We start from the raw sequence: 27,215 nt of genomic DNA, 5'->3' as shown, positions 1-27,215 counted from the left end.
TTACATTGAATTTAAAGGCTACCATGTCTTCAACTGGGAAGCGCAAGTGTTCAACGGGCAGGCAGTTCTGAGAAAAAGCTTTTAGATTAAGGCACAGTTAGAGTGGGGAGGGGGGAATCGTAGATATTGGTTGTAGCTAGTCGAGTGTTTTTCTGAAAGTTTGGCAAGAGGAAGCATAGACTGGAGTTCAGTTAAGCACTTGCCATGGAAATAATGATAGAGCAGAGGCAGTTTCACAATGTCTTTCCTGTGGGGAAAGAGGTTACAGGGAAGAGAAAAGGGCATCATCTACTAGGTTTCGAAGCCAGTTTCCAACTTATCAAAGTTGGATAGGGTGTGCCGAGCAGCTCCTGCCCAGATGTGGCAGCAGTACTTTAGGGCATACCTGATAGAGAATTGCATTAACAGCAAGATTCCTACTGGAACGGTAGTGATTTACTGTTAACTATAATTGCTTTTAGAAATAGTCTGTCAGGATTAATACTATTAAATGACTCTTCTGTAAAAAAAAAAAAAAAAAAAAAAAAAAAAAAAAAAAAAAAAAAAAAAAAAAAAAAAAAAGTCGGCAAAATATTATAAAAAAAATAAAACAAACGTTTCAAGTTTTTAAAATTTTAACAATTTTGTTTTCTTACTGTTAAATATTCAGATCAGTAAAACTTTTTTAAATGTATTTAAAAATTAGTTTTGGTTGATAGTGGAATACTTTAATTATCAGAATAATTCATTTAAAGTTGCTTACCCTACCAACAGCAGATTAGTAACCAATCTTTGTTGATCACTTTAAAAAATTTTTTTTTTTTATACTGTTATTTGCAGAAATATATTTATGCTAATTTGGCATAAATTTTTTTTTTCAAATCGATTTTATTTCTAAGAAAACTGTTAGACTGGAGATATTTTCCCTTATGGAAACGGATTAAAAGGAAGTTATCTTGTGCAATTCTCATCACATCATCATCACAATCTTGAGCCCCTGGAGGGGTGTTACAAGAAAAGGGCCCCCTTTTTTTGTAAGTAAGAAAAATATTAGATAAGAGAAAATGAGATTGGGATAGACTGAGATTCGAACTTTGTAAGCAAGGTTCAGAAATGGAATTTCGCATTGTTCAATTTCATATAAAATAGTTTAGAACTTTGTTCCCACTCATTGTTTAATGAACTTTGTATAACCCATCCAAGTAATGTGTCCCCCTCTCTATCATAAGTAATGACTCTCCCCTCCTGTGTTAAAAGAACTGATCACCCTCTCCTCTCTCTCTCTTTTAAAAAGAACTGTGCATCCCTATCTCTCTCTCCCTAGTATACGTGTTAAGAAACGCCCCAGAACTGTATAAATGTTGCTCTTTCTCTCTCTCTCATCGTCTATCCTGTATTACATGTACCCATTACATGTCCACCGTCTCTAGTCAATATGAATGTTCCTTATGCAACAGGGGCATAGGCCATCCACAAGAGCCCACCAGCATCCACGGCCTTAGATGATTCACTCCATCCGCCCCCAGAGCTCTTTAAAAAAATAAATATCATGCGACTTTAAGCATGTCTATATGTTTGTTTCTTGCTTCTACATTTAATTACATTTTTTTAGTATTAATCAATTTTTGTCCGTTCTTAAAATCAAAATTTTAAACGTTTCTATTTCACAATTTGGAAAAATGAAATTCTCATGGTATAAGTATTTGAGGATTTAAAATTTTCAATTTATAATTTCTATGAAATCATGGGTTTTAATGACATGATGCCTACTCTCTGTCCATTCACTAACACTGGTGAATCGCAGCAGTCAGTGATGTGCATATCTGCCCTAAAAGTTAAGTTTAAAAAAAATGAGGGGGGGGGGTCAATTTTATACTTTGTCACTTTTTTTAAATTTTTTATTTTTTTATTTTTTTATTATTGGTTGGTGAAGGGACAAATATAAAAATCTAGACAAAGTTTATCTGTAAAAATGTCTTTGTTGTAATCAATATTAGGTTTCAACTATTTTCTTTTATGGTTTTTCATTTTTGAAAATTAATAAACCAAACAGGCTGGTGTATGACTGCCATCATTTTTATGAAAAAAAAATTTTATGTGACTATAGTAAAGGAATTCTAAAATAAGCCGTACAGTAGAACCCCGGGATATGGTGGCCCTAGATACTTTTAAAAATTTATTTTTTTCTGGTTACGATGTGAAATGTTTTTCTGGCCTCTAGTTATGGTATTTGCCCTGCTTCATGGTGTTATTTATTGTTTGATTATATACATGTGGTATATACATGTGTATTATATACTTTACTGTATTTTGTTACTAATTTTTAATGCCATATCTCTGGGTTCTACTGTATTGAAGATTACTATATTTAGATACTAGCAGACCACCTACCGTTGACAATCATAAAATCTGCTTAAATATATTTTAATTTGTGCAGATTTTGTATTATAGAGGCAATATTCTATTGATTGTTATATTGTAACCAATGTATACTCGTGATTTCATAAGTTAAAACAATAACTAGTTTTGAAAACAAAACCTACAGCTCTTTAACCTTGTCTGACCTAAATCCATATGCATACAAACTTTTAAAAGTAATGTAAAAAATATGAATGTTTGTGCATGTGTGGAAATAAATTTAGTTGATTTGTCATTTTTTTTTTTTTTTTCAATTTTGACTCCTTAGCAGCTATTTTTACCTGCTAAAATCCAAATCAAATTTCTTCTACAAGTCTAAATCCCCTATATATAAAGTTTCAAGATTGTATACCAAAAATTGACGAGTTTGGTAGACTGTTCCTCGGACAGATAAGATCACTTATAGATTTAGAAATTCTTGTCAGAAGTGTCAGTTTATCTCTATGTAAAAAAAAAAAAAAAATTAAAAAAAAAAATGAACTAGTTATCAAATATTTTTAAACACGTGACCAGTCATGCATAGTATATGAACACACGGTGCATGACAATCTTGTTTTAAACAAGTGCATTCAGATTTTATTTTTAACAATTGTGACTACATGTAAAATGAATAGCAAAATAATCAGTTCTTCATTAGATTGTGTAGAAAATCTGTCCATGCAATCAAGTCGCATTTGAATACAGGGAAAATGTCGGCCTGGATCTACTATACAGCTGAAGAGAGCTGAAGGACAGATTGTTCAAGATGTAGGCAAAATAATTTGGAGAAAAACCGATCAGATTTTGATTATTCAAAACTGAATAAAAATTGTTTCAATCGTTCCGGCTTCGTAGTTGAAATGCAATTTTACAACACTCAAATCGTTTCTCGTATCATATCATTGAATATGGAAAGTTGAACATGCAGTTCTCTAGGGAAGTTTCGCACACATCTATTTTTAATTTTCAGTAGTGAAAGTATGTGAATTTATCTTTTGTGATAATGTTTTAAATTCATGGTGTGATCATAATTTTAAAAATATTTAATGTTTCTTTTTTTTCTTCTTTTACAAAGGGGGTTGGCACTTATCAAGGCCTGAAGGCCTCCCGAGGATAAAGGTTAATGAGTATGATGGTCACTGGGACAAAAGCATAGTAATAGGTTAGTGGGGGGGGGGAAGAAATGGATTATTTATGGAGGGGGGGACTCAACAAGAACTTAATTATATATAATTGATTTTATGTATTTTTTAAGGCTTTGTATTAAAATAAAACGGATTTTAAAACTTCAACTTAATTTTAACCAAACCATAGCCATCGAGTCCCTGGGCATAGGCCATCCATAACTTGGATTTTTTTTTTTTTTTTTTTTTCAGGGTGAGGATGCTGGCGCCATGCTCAACCTTCGCAGAAGGTACATACAATGCCTAGCCTTCCCAAATGGTCACCCATCTGGTACTGGCTAGGCTCAACTATTGCTTAACTTCAGTGATCTGGCAATAACCGGTGTGTCAATGTGATTATACCATGCCAACTTAATTTTATTTAGACTAAAATAATTTAAATACATTTTAAACTTAAATAACTTTTTAATATATTCATAAAAACTAATGAACAAATCATTTCTACTGAAAACATTTGATGTCACTTTTCTGTTCAGTTTATTTGTTTCTGTCTGTGGTCATTTAATTTCATGCAGATTTTGTGGAAATTTTGGTGTTATTGGGTGCACCAAGTTTGGGGGTTTAGTTTATATGTTGGTGAATTGGTTTCTCTTTCAGAAAGTCTGTTATTTTGGTTGGTTCTATTGTATTAAAGATCTTTTAAGATTGGTCTCACAAAAGTATTTATTTCAGTATGGAATAAAGTCAACACTAATGTTTGAATCTTTCCTGACATACTGTGTATAGTGGGGGTACTACACTTTCCTACAGGTACAAATGTATTAAACGAGTGTGGCCTATATGTAATTGGTTTAATATAACTTTGTTTTTTGTATGCCATTCTCTAATAATTGGTTCACTTTTTTGTCGTTCAGGAATCGGACATTTCTTTATTACGCAAGCTCGCTTTCCAGTTCTCAGGATTCAATGGGTTAGCAGTCTTCAAAATTCCACTCTGTGCAATTTTATCCAATTATTTCCAAGTTATCCTTGACTGGCCAACCTTCTTGTGATTTAGGACCTCCATGCTTGCAACAAATCCTTTCACCTGATGTGTTGGATTTGATCAGATTTCATTGTGATCTGATCATGAGTATTATTACAGTGCAGATGGACAAGAGAAATTCACTGCCATATCAGCTTCAGCATCATCTATCATGATGCTCCTGACACAGATGCTCTATACCTTATCCTGGATGTAGACGGACATCACATGATATCCGAGATAACAATTCTTAAAATTTTGGCCAAGCTGTTTTCACTCTTAACATAGTTCACGTCCGCTACCTGCAATTGCCATATCTCTTGGGTAGCAGAAATAGTCCAACTCTAAAAAAAAAATTTAAATTAAATTTTTTTTTTAAATTTTTCTAACAAAACTAATTCAGCTGTAGAATTAAAATCCAAGTCAAATCCACAATTTTTTGTTCTTTCAGATAAAGGATGAATGTTGCCTTTACTCTTTTCTTAAAATGACCTTTCACCATATTTACATGTTTATATTCTTTTATATTTCTTTTTCAGTTGGCAATATTTATCAAACCATTAAATGCAAGCACAATCCAACTCACTGAGGGTAACATACAGAGCATTTTTGGTAAGTGATCACAATTTCAATCTCAAATGCTAATAAAAAAAATGTACAAAATGTAAAAATAAAAAAAATAAACAAAAAAGCTAGCAAAACAACTTTTCTTATGACTATCCATTCTGAGTGGGTTGTCTCTTACCAATCTTACCAATGGCTTCACTAAATTGGAGTTACTGAATTCTAGACTGAATGATTTATTACACCTTTCATGGCCATATTGTCTTTTTTTTTTTTTTTTTTTTTTCTGGTGTTCTGTAGTAGGTTCATTGTTATTTAGATTTCTAACGAATGTTGTGTTCAAATCATTAATGTTCATTTGGTAACACATACACTCCCTCTCCTTCGACAACTCTCAACATTGTTTCTATGGTCTTTCATTTTTTATTCTGGTGGTGCACAGTTGGTCACAAGGGGGGGGGCAACTCAAAACCAACAAGACTCCAACACATTTTGTATATATTGGTGTCACCATCACAAGAGACAACCCTTAAAACACCAAGGTCCATGTCTAAATCTTCCGTTAAGGCAATATTCATCAGTTGAGGTCAGTTCATCTCTATCTCCTGTGAGGTAAAAGTTAAATTTAACTGTCCTTAACTAGAAATTATCCTCAACCGTCATAAACCCAAAACTGTAAACTGTTCCTGTCATAAACTGTCGCAAAAAAAATCTCTGTAAACTAACTCTAAATATATAGACCTTTTGTCCAATCCTTTGTCTTGATCATTGGCACACCATGATAACGATCATATTTCAGCTTTCTTTTGTCTGTGTTGAACAATTTCCTTGCCATTGTCTTTTTACTAACCTTTGTTATTTTTTTGTTTTTTTTTTAACCTGCTTCCTTACCTTTTAGGGGGAGGGGTGTTGATAGTATTTCCTCTATGATAACTGGGACATGTCTGTTAGTGATCTTTGGTGCTTGATCTGAAGACATTGTTGATCAAATACACCAATCTTGTATATTTCTGTTGATCTCAGCTTCCCAGGCTTAATAACTGTAAGAAGGGATTGATTGCCTGAAAGTTTGGTAGATACAGCATTTGATTTAGCATTGAATTTTTGATTTTGGCAGTGTGAGGGTTGAATAAACATGGTTTGCACACATTGATCCTTAGGTGTAATTATATTTATGCACTTTGTCTGGGGGCTGCTATGGTTATATACTTGAGGTATTTAATATACCTTCTCAAAATGCCTCTCTCCACCCTCATCAAAATGTTGATGGAAATTCAATAGAAATAGTTTCTAATTGAATTTGGATACAAACAATTGTAACCTAAATTTAATTTAATCGTTAAAGTGTGAGTGTACAAACTTCTAAACACATGGATATTTTAAATTTATCTTGCCATCTCTTTCGCCATCAACTCGTGTCAGCATCTTTTCCATATTATAACAGAGCATATGAGTGAAAATACCAGCCGCAGCAGCTGTAGGATAGATGGTTAGTGAAGGTATTAACAGGTGCAGCCGTTGAAGCACGTATGCAAATTAGCAAGTGTGCGGGCTTGCGTCACAAGAAAAAAAGAAATGCACCACATGGTGAGGATTAGAAAGAAAAACACAGCAGGTGAGACAGACATGTGGCAGCAAGAGACTTTTAAGCTGGTGTCGAGACTGCAGGGTTTTGTTCACCTTATAACAGATGAAATGAACAGCTACAAAAACAAGAAGCAATCATTGTTTGGAAATAAATTTCTTTTGCTAAAATGGGAAAAAAAGCAGTTAGATTTATTTTTGTTTGATTCTTTTTTGACAGTACTAGCTGGTGTGAGGGTTAGAGAAGTTTGAACTGTAACGAATACGATTTGAGCATAACGGCTACATTACAATTTATTGTGTGTTGTGCAAATTAATTTCTTACCTGTAGTTATGTGACACTGTCCTCCTAATCTTAATTGCTGTTATTTTCATACTATTCCAGTTATTTGCTTCGTCCATCACTGGGATTTCCCATTCCTCTTTGCATAACTACGAGATTGAACTCAAATCTTCTGTAAGGTTCACTTTAGAAAGTTTTAGTCTTGACCATGTGTCCAGTAGAATGGAAAAACCCTGAAATAGACTGGAGAAGCCAAGATCCCATTGTAAAATTATTGGATAAAGTAAATTTGAATACATTTAATGATTTGTTTGATGGCATATATGAACTTTCTGTCCTATTGGTCACATGATTAAGTGGATATAGGCATTGGTAAAAACTTTCTAGATTGAATTCTAACAATAGGTTGTGGGCTCAATCTCAAATGAAGGCACTGAAGAATAATATGAAGGGTGAATGGGTGAGAGGCAGTTATGATTCGTTAAAGACCTGTTTCTATTTTACCCAAAGTACTGGAGGAGTGTTTCTATTTTTACCAATGATATTGCTTTTTTTTTTTTAAGAAAGATTTCAGTGCTCTTAAGTTTTTAAGACTGTTGGTGTATGTATTTTTGTCTGTAGTGTTATTTTTCTTTAAATACATGTCTTTCTCTATAATTATACCACCACCTTTATCTGCTGGTGATATGAACAAGTTTTGTTTGCTAAGTGTTTAAAGATATCTTCAGATTTCTTCTATAGTACTGAACTATTGGGTTGAGTAGCTGTGATTGAAATAATTTCTTGTATGAAACCCTTTCTAAAATATGTATCTACATGTTTGTAATTCAAAATTATGTTAGTGGTGACATTTGAATGTATATCAGTTGTCGAATTTTAATCTAAAATTAAGGTTTCAATAAGAATCCTTGGCTTGTCAGATTTAGTATTAGATCTGGGAATTCTGGTTTTCCGTTTGCTGCCTGAAATTAGTGAGGATGTTTTCTAGTTTGAATGTGACAAATGGATTTCTTACTCCTTTGGTGATGGTTGTGATTGGATATTATATATTTTTAAATGCTGTATGTCTTATTTTCTAAAATCTGTCATCTTGAGAAAGTCTTCAAATATAGAAATGTTGAATGGTTTTTTTTTTTCCTTTTTCATCATGAATCATATATATATATATATATATATATATATATATATTATTTCTTGGTCTCTGTCCATTACACTTTTTAGAAACTATTCGACCAATGTGGCTAAAATATTGTATTGTGGTATTTTCAATACCTAGTTATGGATAGTAACCACAAAACCTCATTTACTCTAGAAGTTTAGTATAAAGTACTTATTCTAAATAGACTATAGCATTTGCCCATTTTTAACATGGCTAAAAAGTCTAAACAGGCACCCACACACGTGTGTGTGTGTGTGTGTGTATATATATATATATATATATAATAGGAAAAATATGCTTTTATTTCACACATTACTTAAAACAATCCTTTAATTTATGAAACTTGTAACTACAAAGCATATACAAATGACAAGTCTATATTCCAAATTCCAAGATGTCCATTTTACTGTTTATTTCTTTCAATTGTGTTTTCTATTTACGCTATCTTTTTATGACTAAAATAGAAAACACAATTGCAACTTTTTTTTTTTTTTTTTTAATTACATTTTCACCCCAAAAAAGGCAAATTGCCACTTTGGTGTAGGGGGCTACTATCAGGGGCAACAACTACTGGGGTACTATGTAGGGATTTGGGCAGCAAGGTGTCGGTTCACGTTACACTTGAACTTCTGCACGTTAGTACTGTTGGGGAAGCAGGGACCTGGAATGGAATTCCAGAGTCTTGCGGTTCTGGGGAAGAAACTATTGGAGTAAAAAGATCTTTTACATCTAGGGACCTCTACAGTGTGGGGGTGGGATCTAGTAGCCTGTCGGGTTTGTCGAGGGTGCTCGCGTCGTGGGGGCACAAGTGATTGCAGTTCGTCAGAGCATTCACCACTAAAATACTTGTAGAAAAGGCAGAGGGATGCAACATTTCGTCGATGGGACAGAGGCTGAAGCTTAGATGCCAGTTCAGGGCCTATCAGGTTTGCGACTCTCTTTTGAACCTTGTCAAGGAGCGAGAGACTAGTAGCAGATGCACCAGCCCAGATGTGGCAGCAATACTCCATACATGGGCGAATGGTGGCCTTATAGAGGTACAGGATACTTTCGGGTGTTAGTAGTTTTCTAGCACGGTAGAGAGAGCCTACCTTTCTTGCAGCGGCCCTGGCAATGCCTTCAATGTAATTGTTCCAACTCATGTTTCCCGTGAACGTTAGGCCAAGGAGTTTGAAAGATGGACTCTCAGATAAAGAGTCGTTGGCCATTGCTATGGGTGGTAGAGAGGGTTTCTTGTAATTATTGAATGAAACTAGTTTAGTCTTGGCAGCATTGAATGCGACCAACCACTTTTGTCCCCATTCCACTAGATTGGAGGTCTTCCTCTAGTGTTTCTGCCATTTCTTTAGAAATGTGTTCATTCGTCTTCCTGTCGTGTCTGCCATAGAGTGTAGTGTCATCAGCATATATACCCATCTCAGAGGCAATGTTGTCGGGGAGGTCATTTATGAATATCAGGAACAATAGAGGTCCAAGGATAGAACCCTGGGGCACCCCCGCATTTATATCATATTGTTTAGATGTGCGACCGTCGAGGACTACCTGGATTTTTCTCTTATCTAAGAAGGATTTAATTATGTTAAGTATTCTACTAGTGATACCGTATGATCTGATTTTACTAAGGAGACCCTCATGCCATACCCTATCAAAAGCCTTAGATATATCTAGAGCTACCGCTCTGCCTTCCCCCGCTTTGTCCAGTGAATGGTATAAACGTTCAGAGATCACAGTGAGGATGTCTGCTGTGGAACGGGCTCGTCTAAATCCATATTGTTTGTCAGTCAGTAGTTTAGCATCTGTAAGATGATGGACTAGAGCATGGTTAATTATGGTCTCAAATATTTTGGCAAAAAGTGGGAGGAGGCTAATGGGGCGATAATTTGATGGGTCTGTCCTTTCACCAGAATTCTTGAATACTGGTACAACAGAAGCAGTTTTCCAACAGCCCGGAAAGCAAGCTTCATTAAGACATTTGTTGTAGAGTTTGGAGAGAACTGGAGCTACTTCGGCTGAGCACTTTTTTAATAGCACAGCTGGGATAAGATCGGGTCCACATGCTTTTGAGGTGTAAAGGTTTTTTATGATAGCATGCACCTGAGCAGGGGTGGTTTTCAGGTCGTCTAGTGTGGCGTCTGTCCGCATAGGAAAGTCAGGTAGGGGGTGGTTGGAAGGGTCCAGTGTGGAGTTTGAGGCAAACCGACTGGCAAGCATGTTAGCCTTGTCGGTTGCTGAGGAGACAACCTCGTGATTGTTGGTTAGTGGGGGAATTGTTGATTGCCAAATATTTACTACACTGTTGTAGATTTTCCAGAAGTCTCGAGTTCCTAGTTTTTGTGCTTCAGATTATGTCTTCAGATTTATGTAATCCTGCTCATATTATTTTCTGTTAAAGTTAATGAGCTCTTATTCTTCTGATGTATTAGGGCGGAAAAGATTAAAACATTGAGATAATTATATGAATGTTTTTGTGCTACGAAACAGATGCTGTCAAGAATTAAACATTTTAACATGGGAAAGAAATAAACAGTAAGATGAACATCTTGGAATTTTGGAGATATATATATATATATATATATATATATATATATATATATTACGAATTCCATTATTAATGCAAATAGACAATAACACATTTGTGAGTTCGTAATAAAAAAAATAAGACATTCATGAAATACAATGTACATTAAAACGCGTTGGCCCTGGGTTTGGTACACCTCGCTGAAATAAAAATATGGGGAGATTCTTTCAAAACCAGAAATATACAATAGACGACGAACAGCGTATGAAAATAACGGAAAATATGACACGCAATGGTAATATTTTCGAAATTAAATTTTATTATAAAACAATGAACTAACTATGGTAGGGGGATATAATACAATTAAGTGAAAACAAAAAGAAAACTATAAAGACGGGAGGGGTATTTTTGTCGAAGATGCCAAATATATCAAAGATGCCAAAACCAAATTCGAAGATGCCAAATATATCAAATATATCAAAACAAAGTGCAAACAAATGATGGCGAAATGAATTCAATGTCTTAATATACGAGAGGGAAATATTCAGAGAGTTTATTCCTTTTTTTTTTTCCAAGCCGTTGGTCAAAATGTCTTTAATATATTAAGACGCACTTGTGTAAAGTTTGCCGTTTATTGCATCCTCTCGCCGTTGGTATTGAGTTTCTCCCAGGCATTACTTCGTTTATTTTGCTGTTAGTGGAGCTTTTCCCAGGCGTTATCTCCTTTCGCTGTTGATGGGAGGGGGGGGGGCGTCGATACCTCCTATCCCGATAGCATCGCTGCCTCTGTCGCTGGGGTGGGACTTTCTCACATCCGTCTGGCAGCGCGACTGTTGTACCCAAAAGGGCCTCCTCTCTTTTTTTTTTTTTTTTTTTTTTTTTTTTTTTTTTTTTTTTTTTTTTTTTTTGTCTCTCTCTCTCAGTATATTTCCTTTATTCTTTGTTGCCTAGCAACCCGCACGAGTCGATGGGTTTCTGGTCAAATGACTTGGTCATCTCACTAGCTTGCATGTCAAAAGGCTTTTCTCACCTCTCTCTCTCTCTCTCTCTCCCTCCTTTCCTATACTCGCTGTTTCTTTCTCTCTTTTAGGTTTAGCCTCTCCCTCTTTTTTCCTATACTTTCTTTTTCTCTCTCTTGAAACTACGTTCATTTGCCTTGGTGATAAGATAAAATAACAAAAAACGATACATTTCTCATTGGCCCGATATTAAATATTTCTATTTTTAATTAATTTTGTAATCCAAGTCATATATATATATATATATATATATATGAGAGAGGATTTTCCTTTGACTATCATTTAAATTGAGTGTTCCATGGTTTTTATTTATTTTTTTTTTTTTTACTTAACCATTCCCTGTATCTTAAAAACTGTTTTGTTTTTATATTTTATGACATCTGTGATTTTTATTGTTTGTTTTTTGAAGAGCTGCCTATTAGAATAAGAATAATTTCCATCATGGCGAAACCCATAACGCAGAGAAAAAATATAAACATCTGCCATGTGGATGGCACTGTGCCTTGTTTGAGATAAAATAAACAGAAAAATATATATAGAATAAGGCATAAAGTTACATAGGAACTTTATTACATTATCAAGTTAACAAGGATTACAGAAAGGAATAATAACCTTTTTAAGTGATGGCATTTCGAAGCTAAATACTTCTCGTCAGAAAAATCTGGCATGATACAAATGTAAAAGACAATAGCGACTTTGAAAATATTCAGATTCGAAATGGGAAAAATCTTTCAGATTAAAATTGGACAAAAAAATTGGAGATTATATATATATATATATATATATACTCCATCATCAGTTCATGAGATGACAATCAATGCTAGTCGAAAGATTCAAACCCCCACCACAAAGCCACCCTTAACTCCATTAACAAGGAACATGCCTTAGGGTCACCGTTCACTGCCATGAAATTAAGGGAAATTTTAACATTAATGAAGCTTACCATTTAATACAGACGATCTCGGAGTGATCAAGTAACAGGAAGTCATAATCTTGTACACAAGGCTAAATTACCGACTTTCAATTTCTCCAGACGGTGCTCAACTTGAATTTTTCTTAAAGAGGCAGCGTATGTATGTGAGATGAGAACAAAAGCTTATGATGCACCAATCGTCTGTAATAGGGTTGGGTTAGAGGACGATGATGTTAAAATACCTCAAATTTCATAACTCTAACAAAACACATCACTGACAACACCTTAGATTCCCCCAATATATTAAGTCAAAGCGTTTGTGAACACGCAGACTATACTCGTGAATGAATGAATATAGTTTTAAATCAAACAAAACTGAACGTAATTTAGTTTACTAGATTGTTTATAAAGTTGTTAAATTGTAAATAAATTTCTTTTCGATATATTCCTTTTTGAACATTAAAAGGTGGAATTAGAAAGTTTCCGAATGGATGATGTTTAAAATTATGTGCTTGCAATATGTTCTTCAATGAAAAAAGATGTTTACAAAAAAAAAAAAAAAATTGCTATAAGAAAAATTTTACGTTTTAAAGAATATTAAGATTGAGATATCTGGAAGTTTTAAAACAAATTCGCAAAGTACATGAAAGTTTGCCCGACCTGTTCAGTCATATTGCTGAGATTTTGTTTTCATTTTTATTTTTTGCCTGTCTTTGTTTTCCTTATTTTTAGTGGTGGGATGATTAATCGGAATCGTTAATCGTAAGAATCGTGTATCGGAATCGTGGGAGGTATCGGAATCGCATCGTTAAAAAATACCTTAATTTTCCGATTCCTTCATTACGATTCTTTTAGTCTGATGTTGAAAAAAAGAAAAAAATTTCCTGATATTTCTAACCCCAAGAGAGAAATGTAGCATGTTATAAAAAGAAACCAAAGAAATTCATTATTAACAGGGCAATGTTTAGTGCCCCCTCCCTTACAGGGTTCATTCATTCAGATCTATTGTAATCAAAACTACAAAAGAGTTGACTTGAAAAGAAGTATGCAGGGCTCTACATTGAGAGTACCCCCCCCCCAAAAAAAAAAAAAACGCTTATCTTTTTGGCAACTGTTTTTTTTACTGACAAATCTTCAAATAGTGAATGAAAATGCTTTTTCAACTTATATTTTCTTAAAATAAAACGAGCAAAGTCAAATTATTTAAACAATAAACGGTTTAATAGCAGAATATACTTTTTTTTCTTTTTTTAAAAGAACGCTTTTGAAAGAAATATCTCTAAAATGAAATTGATCACTATTATTTTGCAAAATTTTGACAGTAGTCGGCTTCTTTTGAAGTTTCAAAAAGAATATCATTGGAATAACATTAGAACTACACATGCTAAGTGGTGGTTTGCGGTTAAGGTCTTCAGAAAATGAAAAAAAACAATTATTTTGCTATCTCTTAAATACAGCTTTATATTTAATTTAAGCTACTACTGGGTAAGTCAATTTTTAAATATTTTTTTTTTTAATTTACATTCTATTAAAATATTCAGCTCATGAAGCAATTAGATATATTTTTTGGAACTTCTTTGCAGATCCCCCCCCCCCCCAAATAAAATATTGGTTTTAATTTAGATTAGATAAAATTTTTGGTATTTACTTTAGGGCTCGTCTCACATTCGTATAGAAAAATATATTTTTTAAAGTAGATTTAGGTGTGCTGAAAACGCCACCCCCATTTTTTTATTTTTTTATTTTTTTATTTTTTTTTATATTCAATTTTCACCCCAAACAAGGCACAGTGCCACTTTGAAGCAGGGGGCTACTATTAGGGAATTAATTAGCGGGGTCATTATGAAGGGAGAAGAGTAGAAAGATGTTTGTTAACATTACACTTGAACTTCTGCATATCATTGCAGTTGGGAAAGCAGAATCCCGGAAGGGAGTTCCAAAGACCCGCAGTTCTGGGGGAGAAACTATTGGAGTAAAAGGCTTTCTTGCACCTAGGGATCTCTACTGTAAAGGGATGAGACTTAGTAGCTTGTCGGGTTTGTCACGTCGGGGAGGTACAAGTGTTTGCAGTTCGTCAGAGCATTCACCATTAAAGTATTTGTAGAACAGGCAGAGGGATGCAACATCTCGTCGATGGGACAGAGGTTGAAGCCTAGATGACAGTTCAGGACCTATCAGGTTGGCGACTCTTTTTTGAACCCTGTCCAGGAGCGAGAGACAAGCAGCAGATGCACCAGCCCAGATGTGACAACAGTACTCCATACATGGGCGAATGGTTGCCTTATAGAGGTATAGGATACTGTCAGGCGTAAGTAGTTTTCTAGCACGGTAGAGGGAGCCAACCTTCCTTGCAGCAGCCTTGGCAATGCTCTCAATGTATCTATTCCAGTTCATATTCCCTGTAAACGTTAGGCCGAGGAGTTTAAAAGAAGTACTTTCAGGCAATGTGTTCTTGGCCATTGCTATTGGTGGGAGAGAAGGTTTCTTGTAGTTATTGAAGGAAACAAGCTTAGTCTTAGCAGCATTGAATGTGACCAACCATTTTTGTCCCCATTCCACTACGGATTGGAGGTCATCCTCTAGTGTTTCTGCCATTTTCTTGGATATGTGTTCATTTGTTTTCCCCTCATATCTGTTATAGAGAGTGGTGTCATAGGCAAATATACCCATCTCCGAAACAATATTATCAGGGAGGTCGTTTATGAATATCAGGAATAATAGAGGTCCAAGGATAGACCCCTGAGGTACACCCGCATTTGTCATATTGTTTGGATGTATGTCCGTCGAGGACAACTTTGATTTTTCTATTACTTTAGGATTTAATTACATTATGAATTCTTCCAGTGATTCCATATGATCTAATTTTCCTTAGAAGACCATCGTGCCATACCCTGTCAAAAGCCTTAGATATATCAAGGGCCACCACTCTACCCTCCCCTGTTTTATCCAATGAACGGTATATACGTTCAGAAACTAGTCAAGATATCTGCTGTTGAACGGGCTTGCCTGAATCCATATTGTTTGTCGGTCAGGAGTTTAGCAGCTGTTAGGTGCTGGACTAGGGCTTGATTAACTAAGGACTCAAATATTTTGGCGAAAAGCAGGAGGAGGCTAATGGGGCGATAATTTAGTGTGTCAGTTCTTTCACCAGAATTCTTGAAGACTGGTACCACAGAGGCGGTTTTCCAGCAGTCGGGAAAACAAGATTCGTTAAGGCATTTATTGTAAAGTTTGGACAGAACTGGAGCAACCTCGGCAGAGCATTTTTTTAATAGCACAGCCGGGATGAGATCTGGTCCACATGCTTTTGAGGTGTCTAGGTTTTTTATAATAGCATGTACCTGAGAAGGGGTGATTTTCAAATCGTCAAGTGTGGCGTCTGTTCGCAGAGGAAAATCGGGGAGTGAGTGGTGTACCGAGTTCAGTGTGGAGTTTGAGACAAACCGACTGGCAAGCAGATTAGCCTTGTCAGTTGCCGTGCAAGCAACCTCATGATTGTTTGTTAGTGGGGGAATAATTGACTGTCCATTATTAACTACGCTGTTGTAGATTTTCCAAAAATCCCGGGTTCCTAATTTCTGTGCTTCGATGCGCTTTCTGGTGGTTTCAGAGTAATGTCTTAGCTGTGTCTATCACTCTCTTACAATTATTTCTAGCTTCTATAAACTTCTGTTTATTTGAGCTGGACTTATGTCGGTTGAATCTGTGGAACGCACGCTGCCTTTGACAAATGGCAGCTGCACAAGCAGAAGTAAACTATTGGGGAGAGTGGGGCTTGCTATAGTATTTCCGTGCGGGAACATGTGCTTCAATAGCGGTTTTGAACCATTCAGTTGTCTCATTTGCACACTGTTCCGCTGGAAGAATAAAGATATTTTGCCATGGGGCATCCCTGATGAGCTCCCTGATGGCTTCCCAATCAGCCTTTTTGTAATACCTCGTTGTTTTGAGTAGTGGGTCTTCAGTTTTAGGGCGAGAATTTAGGCTGATTTCTACCATTATCACAGTGTGATCAGCATTCCCGAGTGGGCTGTGGGCATTTGTTGTACAGTCATTGGGAACCGTTGTCAGAAAGAGATCTAGAAGTGAGGCATGTTGATCGTGCTGGTCTGGGAAACGTGTCGGAAATGTAACCAACTCGAGTAATTATTTACAAAATACCTATTTCGAATTTTCTTTTTATCCCGAAAAAAAAAAAAAAAAAAAACTTACTCTAAAAAAGACGTGGCCTAGGTTTTTTGTACTCCCCCCCCCCCAAAAAAAAACACCATGAACTTTATAAACAAACAAATACGTGTTAGATGCTTCCTTCCATATTTTAAAAACTATTTGCCGGTCCCAATTTTGAATGCAATATTTGTTTATAACACACCCAAAATTATATGAAAATTTAGATTTTAAAGGCAAGTTCTGTGGTAGTGTATTATCGACATTTACAACAAAAAAACAAAAAAAACAAAAACAATTGCATTTCCAAAATTATCCGCAATTTTAAAAAATTAATTTCCATCTAATTTTAAATTGTCCGAAAGATTACTACACTTATGTCACTTTAATACGAGTGTGGGTGCACATATGGCATATGGAATAGCCTTAGTGTGCACTCGAGCGTATCTTAACGAAAGCTGTAAAATGGCCGAAAATAGTCTGAGTGTTCAGGGGCTCATACCCACTAGCGTAGCTGGGGGGGGGGGCGGTCACCCCGTGTGACAGCCATAGAGGGGTGACAATCCCTCTCTACCCCCCCAAAAAATTTTTTCAGCCAAGCTTAGGTGCGAAAATAGTCGGAAATAGAATTTATTTATTATATATTATGGAATTTTTAAGTTTTAATTTAAAATCTTTTTTTTAGAATATTATAAACTCTTAAAAAAATTAGTCATTGCAAAATCTTTTGCCGATTTTTATTGAAAACTTTTGTACTTTTGAAATCATTTAATGACATTTCATTTTTTTTAACTGGAAAAATGAGAAAGAAACAATATCTATATTTTTATAAAGTAATAGGGTTCGTGTGTTTCTGTCTGTGTGTACAGCTCTCCATCATCAACGAAATATAAAGGAGGTAAGAGGGTAGATCTCTCCTGGTAGAGAAACATTAGAACCCATTTTAGGATGTTTCTGTTATAGGAGACATAAGAATCTTTGCCTAATTTCTTTATATACTAGTCTACAAACCACCCCCATATTGAATGACTTATGCTCATTTGCATATCACATTATATTAAATCTCTTTAACTAATTACCTCGACCTTATTACATATTGGAAATATTCTAATCCTTTCAACTGTACTATTTACAAAATCTATTTAACATTTAATTATTTAATATATTTTCATTTAATTTTATATTCGATTTATTTCACTTTACGTATATTATCAAAACAATTCATTGGCGAGGAAAGCTTTATGTTTTGGGATTGTATTGAAAATGTAATGGAAATTTCAATTTCGTTCCGTTTTAATCTTTTATATTTTACTTGCTAATATAATTGAAAGAATACAATTCAACTATCGTAATTTTTTATAAATAAACAAAAACAAATATTTTAAAATAAAACTTTATTAAAAAAGAAATAATTTTATTTTTAAATGAAAAAAATCAATTTAGTAAAATAATTGTATTAAACACCCCCAGCCTTGTCAGCAAACCTGTAAACCTATAAAAGTTAACATTTCGAATGTAAACAGTGATTTTTCGATTTTGTTAGCGCTTGCCGCAATTAAAGACAATTAAAACGGAACTAACTTTATTTCCATTCTATTTTTTAAACAACCCCCCAAAACATAACGCTCTCTTCCAGTTATAGCCAATTTTTTTTTAATTAAATAAAACAGGTCAAAATAAACAGATAAGCGCATTTTCTTTTACATTTTTCTTACAACCATTGTCATTTAACCAACTGCAGGATACCGTTACTTTTGTGGGGTTGTTTTGAAAATGGCACGGAGATTATAATTTCGTTCCAATTTAATCTTTCTGGTCGAGTCTATTTCGAAAGCCTGTCTTATCATAGATTTGAACTACAAATAATTTATTACATTTTGATTATTACTATCTTAAGACTTAAAGCTTATATTTATTTCATTTTTCTATTTATATATTGAATTAGTTATTTCCAGTCTTATTTAAACTTAGTGCTTTCTTTAAACCGGATGAACCTTTTATAAAAATATGAGTTTAACGTAAAGAACACGAACAAGGTTTTATTCAACTGAATTTCTTCCAGTTTACTAACAAAATATATAAATTTAAAAGAGATATAATTAATAAAATAAAAAGGTTATGTAATTTAAAAGAAATACACGTACTCACAAAAGCAGAACTTTCTTTACACATTTTTTTTCTTTAAAACCATAACAATGAGACTAACAATTACCTAGATCTTAGTAATTATTTGTTTTAATTGTACTGTTTACTTAGTTAACCTAAGTTGGTATTACATTTATTTTACATTTACTTTTTTTTTTAAATTATTACTTTTAGACTGTGACGTTTACACCCGGAAGTAATGAGTCACACGTAGGTCGCTTTTATTCATTCCTTTTGGTCAAGATCAAAGTGTAGTATCTGTTCTTCAGATGCTGCACTTCATTTTCTTGTTCTCTTTCGGTGGAGGAGAAATCCTTCACGACTGAGACAATTTTTATTTTTGTACCTTTTCTCCACGTTAAAAAACGACCCTGGTGTCTAACTCTGTCCCGTGGGGAGGCATAGTAAATAGGTACAATATAATTGTTTATAATTGTACTATTCAGAAATATTATTTATAGTTCGTCCATTTCAGTTAGTATACATTTCCTTAATTTCGCTTAATTAATTTACAATCATTAATATCGTTAAACAATTCCGTTTAAAACCGAAATTATGCCACCCAAACGAAGTAGAAACGAAAGTGAGGAAGAAAGAATGGAAAGATTGGAAGCTAATAGACTAAGAGTTGCTGCAATTCGCTCCAATGAAAACAATTCAGATAGAGAAAGACGTCTAGAACTTAACAGGATACGTCAAAGAGAAAGGAGAGCAAGACTGTCAGATTTGGAAAGAGAAACCCAACGTGAAGCTGACAGAACTAGACATGCTGTAAGGCGGTTAAATTCATCACAAGATGAAATTCAAGAAAGGCAAAGATATGCACTGGAAAGAGAAGCAATATTACGATCGAATGAATTATATGAGATAAGTAGACGTACACAAGGTCAGTTGAGAGTGGCTCAACGACATCAGAATGAATCGGAAACCCAATGAAGCTTTCGCCTATACCAAGGGCAACAACGAGAGGCTGCATGGAGAGAGAGTATGACTTTGCCCCAGCAACTGACAGAAAACGAGGCAGCTAGACAACGAATGACTGCTTTGAGACACCATGAAATAGAACACTGCAATAGAAAAGGATTGCTCTACAACAAAAATGACTCTCTCACTACAGCTGATATAGGAAAAATGGACAAAGTATGTCAACATTGCTCAGCTATAAAATTTAAAGGAGAAACCCCTGGTTGTTGTTGTTCTTCTGGCAAAGTTGTGCTTGATAGCTTTCCACCACTGCCTCAGTTGCTTCAAGATTTGCTCTCCGGCAATGGTCCCATCTCTAAAGATTTTCTGCAAAATCTACGCAGTTATAACAATTGTTTTGCAATGACATCATTTGGTCACAAAATTGCGGCAGTACATGGGTGGAATCCTTCTTTTAGAATTCAAGGCCAGGTTTGCCACCAGATTGGGAGTCTTTTACCACCTGAAGATGAAACAGCAAAGTTTATTCAAGTCTACTTCTTGGATAGTCTGGAAGAGGAACTACATAATCGGGGACGTGACAGTAGACTCAATAGAGACATTCTCCAAAGTCTGACTGAATTTTTACATGAGAACAACAGCTTCATTTGTCAGCTGAAAACAACAAAGGAGAGGATTGAAGAAGAACACTTGGTAGAACATAAAGTTGTCATAAGGGAAGACCGAAGGCCGCAAGAAGAGCATCCACGGCGATTCAATGCTCCAACAACAACGTATGAGATTGGAATATTAATGGAGAATGAACTAACAGCTAACCGGGATATTGTCTTGCGTTTTAGAAATGATAGATTAAAATGGATCTCCGAACTACATCCCCTCTACGATACTTTAATGTACCCGTTAATGTACCCCTATGGTTCTCCATCTTACAACATCTACATGAAGGCATCCAATGGGCGAAAAGTTACCCAACAGCAATTTTATTTCGGCCTGGAAACTATTTTCTCTGGTACCGAAGGCTATTTCAACAATGGCTGGTGGATGTGTACTGCAAGATTTAAACAGAACGTTTACAGTTCCTGAGGCGTGAGCAACAGACCCTGAGAGCTGACAATTATAGCAACTTGAGAGATTCAATTCTTAGGGAGGATGGGAATCCAGAACAGTTTGGTTAACGAGTTGTACTTCCGGCAACTTATACAGGAGGCCCTCGATACATGTTTGAGCGTCAAAGTGATGCCATGGCATATGTTCGGCGAATGGGCCGAGCCGACCTCTTCATCACGTTCACAACAAATCCAAAGTGGACAGAAATTACAGAAAATTGTCTTCAAGGGCAAGACCCTCAGGATCGTCCAGATATTGTTGCCAGGGTTTTCAGGCAGAAGCTAAAAAAGTTACTTGAATTTATTAAAAAGGGAGGATTTGGCAGGTTGAGGGCTTTCCTGTACAGTATTGAATATCAAAAAAGAGGACTGCCGCATGCACACATCCTCACCTGGCAGGCCCCAGAGGACAAACTTCTACCAGAAAAAATGGATCTCTGCATATCTGCAGAGATCCCTGACAAAGAGGAAGATCCTGATCTTCATGCTAAAGTGATGGCACATATGGTGCATGGACCTTGTGAACCATTTAATCCAAATTGTCCATGTATGATTGACAACAAATGTTCCAAAAAATACCCAAAAGAATTTCTTCAGTGTACCGAGCAAGGCCAAGACTCTTACCCCAAGTACAGGCGAAGAAAACCAGAAGATGGAGGCCAGACTGGTACAATAAGGATGAAGAGAAATGGTCGGTATGTTAATCAAGAAATAACAAACCAGTGGATTGTTCCGTACAACAAGGTCCTCCTTCAGCAGTTCAACGCTCACATTAACGTAGAAATTTGCAGCTCGATCCAAAGCATCAAATATGTCCTCAAATACGTGAATAAAGGATGTGATCAAGCAGTGTTTGAACTACAAAGAACTGATGGAGCAGCTAACCAACAAGGCCAAGTACAAAGTCACATTGTGGATGAGATCCAGCAGTTCCAGAATGCAAGGTATGTCGGCAGTTCAGAGGCGGCCTGGAGGATATTGGAACATCCCATCCATGAACATTTCCCCCCAATTGTGCAACTTTCTGTTCATCTTGAAAATGGGCAGCGTGTCATGTTCCCAGCTGATACTGCTCTGGAACGAGCCCAAGGTCCACCGCCTGCCACAACTTTGACAGCATTTTTTCAACTCTGCCATGAGGATGACTTTGCAAGGGGTCTCAAATACGTAGAAGTCCCTGAGTTTTACACTTGGAACAAATCGACAAAGAAATGGATGAGAAGAATGCGTGGGGTACAAGTTGAAGGTACTGAAAATGATGTATGGAAGGCACCATGCATTGGGAGAATCTACACGATTAGTCCAAAAGCAGGGGAGTGTTATTTCTTACGCCTGTTGCTCAATGAGGTTGCTGGTCCAACTTCATTTCAAAATTTGCGAGCATACAATGGTCAGGTGTTTGAAACATACAGAGCAGCGTGCCTTGCTCGAGGCCTTCTAGAAAATGACCATCACTTGCATCAAGCAGTAGGAGAGGCAAGTGCCACTCAATCACCTTCAAATTTGCGAAGCCTATTTGTGATAATTTTAACAGCCTGTGAGCCAAGAAATCCTCTTGAGATCTGGATGGCTTTTCGTGATGTAATATCTGAAGACATTCTTCACAGATACAGGCAAGAAGTTAACAATCCAGAAGCAGATTTTAATGAGGACATCTACAATAAAACTCTTTGTCTAATTGAAGAAAAAGTTCTCCTTATGTGCGGTCAACCATTGGCAAGCTATGGATAACCTGCACCAACACAAGGGAGAGATGAAAGACTCGCGAGAGAGTATCAACGTGAAGTTACTTATAATCTTGAAGAACTTTCCCTACAAGCAGAAAATATGCAAGAAAAACTGACCGATTCTCAAAGAAGTTTACAATTCATTCATGGCAATGTTGGAAGCACAAGGTGAAATGAACAAAAACATGATGTTTCTTGATGCTCCAGGTGGTACGGGCAAGACTTTTGTAATCAATTTGATCCTTGCAAAGATTAGATCCATGAGAAAGATTGTGCTTGCAACAGCATCCAGTGGCATTGCTGCTACTCTACTACAAGGTGGCCGCACTCTTCACAGCACTTTTAAAGTACCCTTGGATACTCATCGAATGGATCAGCCAGTTTGCAAAATTACTGGTAACTCAGCCTTGGCAAATGTAATTAGAGACACCTCTGCAATCATTGTAGACGAAGCCCCAATGACGCACAAGAGTGCTTATGAAGCAATTGACCGAACACTGCAAGACATCACAGGAAACAAGAATCCCATGGGTGGCATTCCAACCTTATTTTGCGGTGATTTCCGTCAAATCCTCCCAGTGGTTAAAAATGGCACAAGGGCTAACATTGTCAATGCAAGTTTGAAACAATCCTATCTCTGGAGGCACGTTATAGTGAAGAGACTGACTACTAATATGAGAGCCTATATCTCTGATAACACAGCTGCAGCAGACTTCTCAAAATTGCTTCTCCAAATCGGTAATGGTCAGTTTCCTATCACTTCTTCACCTGACACAATTAAGATTCCAACTGCGCTTGGTAAATGTGTCGGTAATCAGAAGCAACTGAAAGACAAAGTGTACCCAAACCTGCAAAACAATGGAAAATCACCGGATTGGCTTGCTGAGAGGGCTATTATTTCGCCATTAAACAGCAATGTGAATCATTTGAACAATTCAATAATGGATGAATTTCCAGGAGACACAAAGCAATACAAGTCAGTTGATTCGGCTACTAATGAATATGAAGCTGTTCACTACCCTGTGGAGTTTTTAAACTCTTTGGAGATATCTGGAATGCCTCCACACATTTTAAATCTCAAAATTGGATCGCCAATCATGATTCTTCGATCCTTGGAACCGCCAAAAACAACAAACGGAACCAGATGTGTTATCACCAGATTGCACACCAATGTACTTGAGGCCACCATTTCCTGTGGTCCCTACAAAGGCGAAACCGTTCTACTGCCAAGGATCCCCTTAGTTCCATCGGATTCAGAACTTCCATTTAAATTCCGGAGACTCCAATTTCCTGTGAAGGTGTGTTTTGCAATGAGCATAAACAAAAGTCAAGGTCAGACATTTAACACGATTGGCGTAGACTTGACATCAGACTGCTTCAGTCACGGTATGTTCTACGTCTCCATCAGCCGGACAGGAAGTTCAGAAAAACTCTACATTCTGGCTCCAAATCAAAGCAGCAGAAATGTAGTTTACCCTGAGGCTCTTCAGTGAAAAGTTCGAGAAATGGATATGAGGAAAAACTGACATGATCTGATTGTGGTAAGTTTTTAGTATTGAATGTGCAAGATAAAATTTAAGCAAGAGTTGAAAATTACTTCAATGAAAAATTTACTATGTAACATCAAGTAACCTTCCTTTTTGATGAAAATGTTTTGTGAAGTTCCTGATTGAATTTCAGTCACTACAAGAGGTAGTTAAAATGTTAATCACCTTATGCAATCGTTGCTCTTACAACATCAACTTATTGGAAAGGTGCCCACAGATTTTGGTACCCGAGTGCGCAACAAAGCTCCGTGCGAAGCACGGGTATCTTTGCTAGTATATATATATATCCGGGGTCACCTAGCCAGCATTGGCAAGCCAATGGTAACAAAGTATGAAAAAATCAGTGTTAGTGGACATTAAAGGGATTAGTGACTTCAAAAGTTTTCACACCTTTATGCAAAAACACCATGGCGCCATGTGTCTGTAAGGAGCAATAAATATAAAGCCATAAATCCCAAACTACAGATAGAAATTATTTCTGCTAATTGGTATCTTTCATATCTTTTGACAATTTAGTTTTCACTTTTCTCAGCTACTGACAACACACACAAGACAGTGTAAATTTTCCAAGATAAAAATGTAAGTGTATACTTTTAAACTATTTTAAAGATAGTCAAAATGTTTCATGAATTGAAAATTAATTTAATTTTAACTAGTCTGTGCTTGTAATGAATATGCTAATTATGAAATGAAATAACTAAGAAATTGTTTTTGTGGTTTCAACTATATTCTAGTTCTAATAACTTTAATTTTCAAATATAAAAATATTTATTGAATAAATAAGATAGTTTCTTATAATTGCACAATACCTTCACGTTTCTTTTGAATAATCTTTGAGAATAATAATGCCAAAAAAAATGGGTGAAACAATAAATAAACAAAAAAGCAAATGTTATTAAAGACAAACTAAGTTACTTTTTTACCCAATTAGATACATTTTTGGAGTATACCCGAACAAGCATCATCCCGTCTATATTTTTTTCTGTTTTTTTGCAATTTTGAAAAACTGTAAGAAACAGAACAGTGGATTATTATTGATTGGACACTTACCAGATTATCTCACAAAAAACAAGCAAAAGTATTTTGACATTTGAAAGGGGTGCTAGTTTTTAGTTACGTTATAGCAAACCGATCCCATATTGGAATCACTCGACGAGAATTGGGATTTTACTTTGGTGCTTGTGCAGTGTACGTACCGTGTTATATTTTAGATGGGATTTCAAAGTTGAATTAAATTTTTATGGTATGTTTTTTCATTAAATTGTTAGGTGAAAGTGCAGAACAGTTAAAGAATAGCTTTTTCAATAATAACATTTCAGCATGGTTCGTATTTGTCGCAGTATCAAAAATGTGGTGCTCGGTAAAAATGGCACAAGTGAATAAGTAGGTAAAAATGGCACCAAAAGGTTCTATTGAAGCGATGGGGTCCCAAATTCTAATCTCATTTTGGGTTTTGTAAAATAAAGTTATTTTTTATTTTTATTTTAACTTTTTTAGGCGGACGTTGGCTTTCACCATTTTTTTTTTATTTAATTAGTATATATTTTCTTTCTCTTCCGCTATATTTTTTTATTTAATTCATTAAATCTGTTAATTATGAGTACCAAAATAATGAATCGTGTTAATTTATTCTCTAATTTTCTTGTTTTTGTTCTGTTATATAAATTCTATTCTATCTGTTTTTGCTCTGAAGGATAAATTCTATTTTCTTTGTTTTTTTTTTCTGTATTCCAATTAAGTAAAATAAATTTTGCTAATTTTCCGTTTAGTTTACTTTATAATAATTTTATTTAAACCAAAACACGACGGTGTAGATAAAATATCTCTTCCAAAGTTAGGGAACATATTTGGGAACTACCCGATCATAAGTATAAAATTACTTGGTATATTTCAAAACAATAATTCACTAGGAATCGGAATCGTACTTGGTATCGGAATCGTTAATCAATATTTTCCTGGAATCGGAATCGTATAAAAATTAGGAATCGTCCCAACACTTATTTTCTAGTTATGTTCACTGTTCATAAAAAGGAATCTTTAAGGAAATGTGACTAGCAGGGTTATCCAGTGTTGTCTTGGTGGAAGGATAAAAGTTCAAAACATTTAGTAATATTATAACTGGCAAAAATGAAACTTTGAAATGTATAGTAGATGAATTTAGTAGCACCTTCTGACTAAAAGGAACGAAAACTATATCTGGTTTCTACCCACCTTTCAACCCTCCCCCTCCAACATATTTTTTTTTTTTTTTTTTTTTTTTTTTTAAGTTTAAAAGAATTATTCCCTCTGTATTAATTTGTTATAAAGTCAGGGATTAATTAAAAACTGGAGACATTAGTTTTATTATGCTATTAGCAGCCTGGTTGGCGTTGCCCAGCGCAGAGTATGCTTATGTATATTTTGGTTGCTGCAGATTTCATTTTTTTTATTATTATAGAGCAAATTCTGAGACTAATATATATATATATATATATATATATATATATATTAGTAAAAAATTTAAAGTTTAAAAAAAAGTGACTTTGATGCCATCAGCTGGAATCGAAATCAAAACCCTCAGCTTTCCAGCCTTAGTGCTTCAGCTTTTATTCTTACCATTTGAGCTATTGCCAGATGAATAAAAGTTAAAAATTGAGTTCAATCTAAAATAGATATATACACTTGCTCAGAAGTTAGTCTATTTGCTCCTACCAAGGTCTTTTTATTTCAATTTTGACATTAGAAGCTACTTTTTACAGGTTAAAACCCAAATCGAAAGTGTTCCTGATGTTCAAAAAACCCTTTATAGTAAGTTTCAAGTGTCTGGACCAAATATTCAGATATGAGTTTGGAGAAATTTCACGCACACACTTGAAACTTATAAAAACGGGTCAATGTGCTAGAATGTTTCCATTCTAAATTCTATGCAATTATACATGATGTAGTAATTATGGATAAACGGAATTCATCGTAAGAGTTAAATGAAACGAATCATCTAATAAGAAACCATAAAAATGAATAATTAATGAAGACTCGTTTTTCAAAGGAATATGCAC

General features: G+C 35.3%; 1 protein-coding gene across 1 annotated transcript in view; it reads left to right on the top strand.

The window, feature by feature from the left end:
* Nucleotides 1-27,215, top strand: part of LOC145254765 (endoplasmic reticulum resident protein 44-like) — a 121,440-nt gene that overhangs the window by 33,617 nt on the left and 60,608 nt on the right. Inside the window, exon 2 of the mRNA XM_080113529.1 lies at nt 5,064-5,136. Coding sequence (XP_079969655.1) covers nt 5,064-5,136 — 73 coding nt within the window. The remainder of the gene's footprint in view (nt 1-5,063; nt 5,137-27,215) is intronic.

The sequence above is a fragment of the Euprymna scolopes genome, chromosome 30, assembly GCF_053919585.1.
Source record: "Euprymna scolopes isolate OS-2025 chromosome 30, ASM5391958v1, whole genome shotgun sequence".
NCBI lineage: Eukaryota > Metazoa > Mollusca > Cephalopoda > Sepiida > Sepiolidae > Euprymna > Euprymna scolopes.
Note: the sequence above shows the minus strand (reverse complement) of the source record. Positions and strands in the feature narration are given on the sequence as shown.